The 10,385-nt window shown below is 35.6% G+C and overlaps 1 protein-coding gene and 2 long non-coding RNA genes across 3 annotated transcripts; all 3 read right to left on the bottom strand.

Annotated features, from left to right (window-relative positions):
- Positions 1-552: 552 nt before the first annotated feature.
- LOC142170631 (uncharacterized) lies at positions 553-932 on the bottom strand. The gene is made up of 2 exons (XR_012699883.1): positions 795-932; positions 553-655 (listed from the first exon to the last, which is right to left on the bottom strand). It is a non-coding gene; the product is annotated as an uncharacterized LOC142170631 (long non-coding RNA).
- A 22-nt stretch (positions 933-954) lies between these two features.
- Positions 955-1,514, bottom strand: LOC142170630 (uncharacterized). The gene is made up of 2 exons (XR_012699882.1): positions 1,377-1,514; positions 955-1,087 (listed from the first exon to the last, which is right to left on the bottom strand). It is a non-coding gene; the product is annotated as an uncharacterized LOC142170630 (long non-coding RNA).
- Positions 1,515-2,090: 576 nt separating this feature from the next.
- LOC107790676 (pentatricopeptide repeat-containing protein At1g19720-like) lies at positions 2,091-5,549 on the bottom strand. The gene has a single exon (XM_016612630.2). The coding sequence runs from the start codon at positions 5,448-5,450 to the stop codon at positions 2,811-2,813; it is 2,640 nt and encodes an 879-aa protein (XP_016468116.1). The 5' UTR covers positions 5,451-5,549; the 3' UTR covers positions 2,091-2,810.
- Between the last annotated feature and the right edge of the window lie 4,836 nt (positions 5,550-10,385).

The raw sequence follows: 10,385 nt of genomic DNA, 5'->3' as shown, positions 1-10,385 counted from the left end.
TTAGCTATTTGAACTCGTAACCTTCTAATCACACGTAACAATTCTAATCACACGTAACAATTCTAATCGTTGTTTCAACGCTCCGTTCAGGCATTAGTTTCATTGGACAAGATTTATTCAATTTTATTCACATTAGAATAAAAATGAATATAAGCATTGGTGATGCAAGTTGTCTCTGTGTTACCTATATGTCACGGGTTCGGCGACTGATTAGGGTAGACTGCCCACATCACACCCCTTAAGATGTGGCCCTTTTCCGGATCCAACGTAAATACTTTGTGCACAGGGCTGCCCTTTTTACTGATGCAAGATCGTATCTATTAGTTTAGTAATCAGATTTTCCTCCAGAAAATTTGTTACGCCGCCTCTAATCCAGAGGAAAACTATAACTTGGACGAATCAACAGATTTCATGTGACTGAAAAGTCAATACTGTTTTTCTGATGATTACAAAAATATAAAATAAAAATACATAAAAATTGGTTTTCATAAGCTTGATCAAATAACTCGTGCCAAAGAAAAAAGAAAGGAAAAGATTTAATGGTGGGCTTACAGTGATTAAATATGTGGAACAGACCAAGTCATAGCCACTTCACAATTCAGTAGAGCTCATCTTTGTTGACTATCAAACTCCAAAAGCCCAGAAAACCTAAATCCTGCACAACATTTGCATGCTAGACTCAAAATCATAATAAAAAATATATACTCAAATGTGATTTTTTAAAGCATATTCAGTACTCTAGCAAGCTAAGGCACAAGAAAGAAGTAAAACTTAGCATTATACTCTAATTTTACCGGCAAAAACTTCTATGCTTGTGACAACATTTCCTCTTCTTTTTTTTTTCCCTGAAACAAAGTTTATATTATTGCAATAAGGATATTCATGTCCAAAGGAGTGTACTGCATCATTTACGAGCCAACTTGGGATTATTCATGTCCAAAGGAACACATCAGACATCATCTCGATACAGCAAAATGGCTTCTGATGATCTTAGGATTATCTGTTTGATCCCAGAATTCCTCATCCCACGGCTTCCCACCAATTCCAACAGCACATGGAGCTTTGTGTCTCACTTCTGCTAGACTACCTGAGAAAGACCAAACAAAGAAGGAAGAATCAGAGAAACAATTTTTTTTACATTGTGCATTGATCAAAAAGGGAGCCTTGGCGTAACGGATAAAGTTGCTGCCATGTAACCGGGAGTTCACGGGTTCGGGCCGCGAAAAAAGCCTAAGGCTGCGTACTATAGACCCTTGTAGTCCGGCCCTTCCCCCGATCCCGCGCATAGCGGGAGCTTAGTGCACCGGGTTGCCCTTTTGTGCTTTGGTCACTCCATATGGATGTAGGTGTTCTATTGACTAGACTAAAACTTTTACCTGTTCAAGGGGCGATGCATAGAAGTTCCCAGCTGAATTACCCTTCTGTTATAGTCTTATAGAGGCAGCATCAACACATGAAAGGGATACTAGAGGTACATATGCTGTGAAAAGGAACTCATTACACTCAGATCAGCCACTGCAATGTGTATTTTGCAGAAAAGATAGAAAACTCACTCAGTCTGAGGAGAGCTGTGAGTGTAAACCTTCAAGTCCCTGGATTGAGAATGAAAAGCTGGTGACTGAACGCATAAGAATTTCCTGATCATGGAAGATATTTAGTTGGATTTCTAACTCAGGGAAGGTCAATTCCACAGAGATAAATACTTCATAGAGAGTTTTCCTCTCAATTCTACACTAGTAAAAGAATAATTCTTTTAGGAATGCTAATAAAACCACTCCCTATCACTGTTAAATTATCCAACTGCAGGGAGCGTATTCATTGCCTTGGTACATAAACTCATACATTTCTCCCCCGAGGAAAGTATAATAGTAGACAGCATCAGTGGCACAAAATATGCAAGGCACAAGTACTTGTAGCGAGAGTGGAGACTGACTGAGAATTACTATATATCCCAAAGTCGTCAATGGAAAACTTAAGCAGTCGAAATAGGTATATCATTCATAAAATATGTGAAGAATATGCAACAAAAAAGTTGACGCTGAGCATGTAAACAACAAATGTATTGTAATACTCAAATATTGAATCATTGGTGTAAAATTTCCAGCAGGTTAAAGAATATTGTTACTTCACTTTCACCAACAAAATCAGCTCTTAAATCTTGCTTTTGTTATTTTCCTTTAAAGTTAAACTAAGAAAACTCGAATCTCTAATTAAGAATAAAGACTAGCTCAAGAATATTATTTTTTAATTGGTGGATCATGGTAATGTAAGGGCCAGCTTGTGCACCCTCAACTATTCCGTAGGAATACTAGGTAAATTTGCCCCCATCAAAGCTTAGACAGAGGGAAATATATCGCCTAGCTTTATTTTACCATCACCGAGAGTTGAACCCTGGTCTCTGATGATCTTCGCTCCAACATCATTGACTGCAAGACACACCCTTGGGATCCACATACAAAGGCTAGCTCGGTCCTCATACAAGTAGGAAAAAGTACATGATCTCAGATGAACACTTGGTAAGAAGAAAGACTATCTGTTTAGCATATGTACAATATGATACAGGGCCTATCGACTAGTGTCATTATCCAGATTTCTCTCAACCATTTACAAGACCTCTGACCATAACAAAGAAGCTTCATACATACAGCAATACAGCATTTGAGTGGCTATGGTTTGGACCATCATCTGTACATTGTCAAAGGGATCCTCTTTATTTCATGCAAAACTTTTCTTCAGAAAAATGTGGACGTATCAATTCCTTGGAGAAGAGGAGACTTATCTGAAAGAAAATGACTGTCATGATCACCTACCTACCAATAATTGCCACAGGAACAATAACCATCTTTAAAGTGATGCAAGCACTTAGAATCATGTATATATATTTCACGTTCATATTCCTGAGAAATACATTTGGCAGTCCTATGGCAATCTTCACACATTCTGAGGTTCTTAACAATTCGGATCACTCGAGATGATTGAGGATTGTTAATGAGAGCAAAAGAAAGTGCAAGTTTCTCACTATGAACTCTACTAATATCTTCCTTCTCCTCTTCTCTGATGCAGAGCCTATTGCAAGGACTGGATCCCTCCATTTTTACTTCTTTTCTTTTTATCCAAGAATCTGGAACCTCAGAATTGCTCTGCTGACCTGAAGCAAAAGCATGCACCACGTTGTTGATCTCTGTCCAGCTCCAACTAAGAGATTCTTCACAATGATTTCTTTTTCTAGGTCTCAGCACAGTTACTGATTCTTCAGAAATCCCACGTAGAGCATACAACTGTAAGAGCAACTGATAAATCACTACATTTCCTGAATCCAGTTTGAGTAATTGTTCCCCAGCATGGATAGCTAAAGTCAAATTACCGTGCACGCGAGAAGCAGTCAGCAATGCACCCCATAAAGAAATATCACGCTCCACGATCATATTGTCTATAAATTCAATTGCTTCTTCAAGTTTACCTGAACGACCATATAAATTAACCATAGCCACACAATGTTCTAGACCTGGTACAATCTGATACTCTTCGGATATGCTAGAGAACACACTCTTCCCCTCATCAACCATTTTGGCTAGACCATAAGATGAAATCACACTCGAGAAAGTACCCCTGTTTGGTTTAAGACCTGCCTCTTTCATTTGATGAAATAGCTTTATTGCCTCACTAGAACAGCCATGTAAAACATAACCAGCAATCAATGTGTTCCAGGAAATGATATCTTTGGTTGACATCCCATCAAATATTGCTTTCGAGTATTTTATGCCCCCAGACTTGGAATATGTGTCTATAAGAGAATTAGCAACGGAGAGCTCATTTTCCAGATTGCAACGCAGAACACAACAATGTATCTCTTTCACCTTCTTTGCAGCAATTAAGTTTGCACAAGCTGGTAGAATGGACAAAATGGTAACTGCGTTGGGCTTAAAACCAAATGACTGCATTTTCCGAAAAATGCCCAATGCTTTGTCCTTCTGTCCATTTTGCAAATAGCCAGCGATGAGAGCGTTCCATGAGGCAGTATCCTGCTCAATGCTCCCGTCCTTCTCCATCCTCCAGAACAGATCCAATGCTTGATCCTCATCACCTTTTTGCATGTGTCCTGTAATCATAACATTCCACGTGATAACATTAGGTGATACCTCAGAATCATGCATCTTCGTAAAAAGATCATGGGCTTTTCCAAAGTACCCGGCTTGGCAGTACCCTCCAATCATGGAATTCCAACTGTAGACATCTCTCTCTGGGATCATATCAAAGACCAACCGAGCAGCTTCAAGTTTACCACATTTGGAATATAAGTCAACCAAAGCATTCCCAACAATTACCTCTCCATCAAATCCCAACTTTGCAACCAAAGAGTGAAGTTCTCTTCCCTTCTTCAGGTCTTTAAGAGACGCACAAGCTGAAATTATGCTTGTAAGTGTTACTTCACTTGGTGTGACTCCATTGGAACTCATCTCCCGGAACAATTCTAATGCCTGACTGTTCCTGTTATGTTGAGCCAAACCTGAAATCATACACGTCCAAGTGAAAACATCCGCCATTATCCCATTACCCTCCATCTCCTTCATAACTTCCAGCGCCTCATCACACTTGCCTAACTGATTATAGCTAGCTATCAATGTATTCCAGGTGATCAAACCTGGTTCTACGCCTTCAAGATGCATTAAGTCCAATAACCTCCGCGCCTCCACAATCTCACTCTTGTGACAATACGCCATTATAATCGAATTCCAAGACACTGTATCCCTTTTCTCCATACTCTCGAAAAGCCTCTTTGCACAAACTAACAACCCACATTTTGCATAAACAGCTAGAAGCGAGTTATTCACACGGATTTCAGAACTCATTCCATATCGAATCGCTATAGAATGAATCAACTTTCCAGTCTCAATATCCCCACAATTCCCACAAGCTTGTAAAATCTTAGGGAACAAAAAGCTATCAGGTACAACACCATCCTCCATCATCATGTAAAAAAGGTCCACAACTTCACCCCACCTACTATCTCTTGAACAAGCACCGATCATAGCAGACCAAGCAAATAAATCCCTCTCACGCATTTCATCAAACAATTGGTATGCTTCTTGTAAAGACCCACATTTCGAATACATCCCTAACAACTTAGTTTCAATAAAAGGGTCAACTTTTTTCAGTAAAAATTTCATCTTTTTATGAAGTTTACGTCCCAAATGTAGTGACTTCGAATTGATGCAAGATTCTATAACTTTTGAGAAAGTTTCGGGTTTTACCTTATACCCATATTGTGAAATCGATTCTAAAGCTGTTATGGCTTCACTGAGGCGCCCATTTGTGCAGAGATAATTCAAATGCGTATCTGTGAATCTTGGTTCATAATTGATAGGTGCTTTTGATTTTGGGTGATAATTTTGGGGCAATTCTGAAATTGTCGGAAAAATTGATTTGCAAGGAAGAATTACACTCTCCATTGGAGAGTGCTTAATTTTTCTTTTTCCTTTTTTCTTTCTTGTTGGAGTTACGATTAATTTGTTCTTGGTGAAGAGTAACTGATCATTGAGTTACAGATAGCCACAGGAGCTGACATGATTCTCTGTGATCACTTTTTATTGCGTGTCCCCTTTCAACCAATCAGAAATTGACAACTCGGATTATCCAGAAAATGGCCAACTTGGATTATCCATAACTAGGCTCAATTGGGCCAACACTTCTGCTTTATTTTGAACTCAACTTTAGTATGTGGGCCTACAGCGTTTTAAGACAGATTTAGTTGAATGGACTTATTTGGAAGAATTCAGGTAGAAATGATACCAGGTAACCATTTTATAGGACTACTATTTAAGAATTAGCCAATATATGTTGAATTTCATTTTTCTCGTTCAATTTTTAGGGATACAAATGTCCTTGTCCTGAAATAAAAATTTTAGTTCAAATTCTCAAGACAAAATAAGCACTGATTAATTCCTAAATAGCAGCCCTAAGAATGACCGTTTGTGTACTCCTCCTGAATCAGTCAGAGGCAACGAGCGGAAACCTTTCGAACCGAACTCGACTTCGACCTCTTCGGGCTAGTATTTTGGGCTATCTTTTAAATTGAGTTTGAAGCTTTTAGATTTGATTTTTGGTGTGATTTAGCTCCTGTTTTTAAGGTATTTTTTTTAAACAAGGTAATGAATGACTATATGTTTTTTTTTTTGGTTGAAAGAAATAGATAGAAAGAATAAAACTAGTAGAAATTCTCTTTAGCATAGAAGAAGAAAATTTGTTTTCTCTTAATATTCTTCCCTCTTCTCTTCTCTTCTTTTCTTCAAATATTTCTCTTCCCTTGGTTTTGTGGTAGTCTGGCTTCACATTCATACTTCACAAGGTCAAAAGGAAGCGTTGAAATGTCTTCAAAAATTCCTCTGCCAATAGTTCCTATTCCAGAGGATAGTCCGATCTCGGCCATCCCAACTTCTGAGTCAGTAACGACTGAGGAAAATAGAATTCTGCGTCTCCGCATGATGGAAATGTGGGAGGAAAATATTTTTGGATTTTTTTTTTGAAAATTATGGGCCGGAACCGATGAGGTTTGCCTACGTATCTCACATCTGGTGAGAATCAGACCCGCGTAGTTCGCCAGTTCTGACAGAACATGGCAGTTGAAAACTTTGGCTCATTTGGAGATGATTTTTTTTTTCCGGAATTTCGGCAGAGTTTCAGAATTTTCTAAATACCTACCTCTCACTCCTATATTATTATTATTCTAAATAATTAATCACATCTTCTTTTCTAAAGCAGGCCTAATCTTTTCTCCCCAGCAGAGTCGCCAGAGCTGTCACACCTCCTTTTTACACAAGAAGGTATATAAGGGAGTTTTTCCAATTTAAGTGACATTATTCGAAATGGGATTAATTATTCAATTCAGAGTCGCCACTTGGGATAGTTTATTTGGTGTCCCAAGTCACCGATTTATTTTAAATCCCAAATCGAGGAAATTTCGACTTTCCTTTTGAAGTCTGCGAACCAGAAATTCTGAGTAGGGAATTCTGTTAACCCGGGAGAAGGTGTTAGGCATTCCCGGATTCCGTGGTTCTAGCACGGTCGCTTAAACTATTACAATTGGCCTATTATCTGATTTTTAAAACATGTTTCAACCTATGGTATATTTTTAACTTATTAGCCGCTTTTAATTAAAAAAAATTTTGAAAAAATTCAACTTCATATAAAACACGTATTGAACCACGTCACATGAAATGCACCTGCGATCCACGACACATTTTATCTAACGTTGTTGAGATTTGGATTTGGGCCACATAAAATGCACACCCGAGTTTAGGAAATTATTTTTTTTTTTAAAAAAAATAGCGCGCCTATAGCTACTACGCACTTTCAAGTTTGCGAGGGCCATGGAAAATTCAACTAAATGGCACGCCTCGGTTTCTAAGAATTAAAATTAATTAAAGGAGGGCCATGAGTTTTGAGATTTTATTTGGCATGGCGCGCCTCGATTATTCTAAAAGGATTGTATTCAATTTAAAGCAAACTGCAAATATTCATGATTATGTTTCTTACTAAAACTACTTTGAGATTATTGCAAGGTCATGATTTATGAATATGGAATTATTATTGAAGAAATATCTTATTTGAGTTATTATGGACCTAATCACCCATGTCGGTATCAAATTTGCTATTGACTTAACATCCTTTAATTTGGATCCAAGCTATTACATCGTTCTCTCTCCATTTTGAATACATTTTCCTATCTTTCCCTATGAACTACAATCTCATTGAAGAAACTCATTCTGTCTTTCACGAATTCTATTTCTTGATGCTCTTCCTTCATTTTTTTTGTTCATATCTTTCAAGTTGGTAGATAACCAAAATATAATATACAAATCAAAAGGATATACGGTAAAAGAAAAATAATGGAAACATTGGTTAAGAGAAGAATGAACCTTTTATAGATGAAGATCTTATTCAATACATATGGAGCAAACAACCATCAAATTTAATGTGCAAATGAACCACAATCAGAGGCAACGAGCGGAAACCTTTCGAACCGAACTCGACTTCGACCTCTTCGGGCTAGTATTTTAGGCTATCTTTTAAATTGAGTTTGAAGCTTTTGGATTTGATTTTTGGTGTGATTTAGCTCCTGTTTTTGAGGTATTTTTTTTAAAACAAGGTAATGAATGGCTATATGTTTTTTTTTTGTTGAAAGAAATAGGTAGAAAGAATAAAACTAGTAGAAATTCTCTTTAGCATAGAAGAAAAAAATTTGTTTTCTCTCAATATTCTTCCCTCTTCTTTTCTCTTCTTTTCTTCAAATATTTCTCTTCTATTTATAGGAGAATTTTCAAAAAAAATCAGATTTTTTTTAATTTTTTTATTTTTTCATTTAAAAGAAATCCCACTTACGTTTTGCTTTTCTTTTTTTATAAAAAGAATTACCACATTTCTTTACTTTTATTTTTTAAATTCCAACTTTAATTACTTTTATCTTATTAATCCCAATTTTTTTATTTTTTTAAAAGAGAATTCCACTTATTTTACTTTTCTTAAAAAAACAATCCACTTTCTTTTACTTTTCTTTAAAATATTCTACTTCATATTAATTTAAATTTTTTAAAATTTTCAGCTACCTTTATATTATTTTTTAATTCTAACTTTCTTTTACTTTTATTTTTATAAATTTCCACAAAACTTTACTTTTATTTTTTTAAATTTTTCACTTTCTTTTACTTTTTTAAAAGAGAATTCCACCTACTTTTACTTCTTTTTTTTTTAATTCCATACTTCCCTTTTTCTTATTTTTTTAAATCTCTCCCGAAAATTTTAAAAAAAAATTAATATTTTTCGTATTTTTTATTATTATTTAAAAATAAGAATAAAAATAAAATAATATTAATAGTAATAATTTATCTTCTAAAATTTTGTATTTTTAACCTATAATAAAAAGTATAACAAAACTAAAAATTTGTATGTTAAAACCCCCTAAAATATTTACATAGAAGAAGTGACAAAAAAAAATTAAATATTGTCAAAAATTAGGTGCTCACAGTCCCCATAGGCCTTGAAAACCATGTTAGCCCGATTTTGGATTTTAGTGTTGTAGCCCGTAGATTATGGTAAAAATAGCACAGGCTAGCCAATTTTCGAACTGGCCATTCAAAAATAGCCAGCGTTTGCAAAGTCATCGAAACATAGCCACTATTTTGCTGCAACACAAAAAGTTCCAACATAATATACTGGAGATAGGTGCATCTGCGTATGAACGTTCCAGCATATTATGTTGGAACTCCAACATGCGGGAAGTTCCAGTATATTATGCTGAACCGGTATATTATACTGGAACTCCAGTATATTTCCAGTATAATATACTGGAATTTTCAGTATATTATACTGGAATATTTTTCCGAATTTTGAATAGTGTTTTCGTTCAAATTTATCTTTACATGAAAAGTGGTTAAATTTCGATTACTTTTGAAACTGTGGCTATTTTTGAATGACCACTTGTAAATCTGACTATTTTTGAATTTCTACTTAGATTATGTTGTTATTTACCCGTCAAATGCTTTTAAATTTTTCAAAATAACGAGTAAACTAATATGCACTTTTTTTTTTACATATGTTAACGAGTAAATAAGAATCTGAACAAGTGTAGTCTACTCATCTCATGCTGGAGATCCGTTGATGAAAAAGGCTAATACAATATAATATGACAATTTCAAGGATATGAATGAGTCGAAAGTAAAATGAAAGACAAAATTGAACAATGTAGAATAGTACATGGACAAACCTAGACCCTTTCTCTTATATCTAACACTCAAAGTAAAAGATTAAGGTACTTTTCATACGGTCGACTATATAGATTAGTTAAGAGTAATCCTTTTCATATGTCTTCCCAAACAAAGTCTTTCAAGCTAGTTGTTGTATACTATCGGTATTAAAATTCGATCTCAAACATAACTTTTCATCCTCAAGTTGAAGTGGCGACACGGGGAACATGGGGACGTAAAGATTGGGTCCTATCAAATTGTTTCGTCCTAGGATAATAAGCTTATGAGCTTTGTCACACTTCACTATCGAGAAAGGAAAAAAGATTATTCTATCTTCAAGTTTTTCTTTTGGTAATTAAATTTCTTTATTTACCAAGTAAATATATACAAGCAGATCAAAACAAACTATAGCAAGTTTGGACAGATGGCCCCAAACTTGCATCTTCATCTCCTCTAATACTTCTATCCCTATCACTTTGCGATGTTATATACAGCTTTAAAGGTAAAAGTTCAATTCAGTCATCTTCTGCCGTAATCTAACACATAAGGTGCTACGACAATGCACCTCCTGGATGATGTGCCTAACTATACTCATCGTTGGTTTGCTCTTTCCATGGAATATTCGCATATTCCTCTCTATCCATA

This window comes from Nicotiana tabacum, chromosome 16 (genome assembly GCF_000715075.1).
Source record: "Nicotiana tabacum cultivar K326 chromosome 16, ASM71507v2, whole genome shotgun sequence".
In the NCBI taxonomy this organism is placed as follows: domain Eukaryota; kingdom Viridiplantae; phylum Streptophyta; class Magnoliopsida; order Solanales; family Solanaceae; genus Nicotiana; species Nicotiana tabacum.
This window is presented reverse-complemented; position numbering and strand designations above follow the sequence as displayed.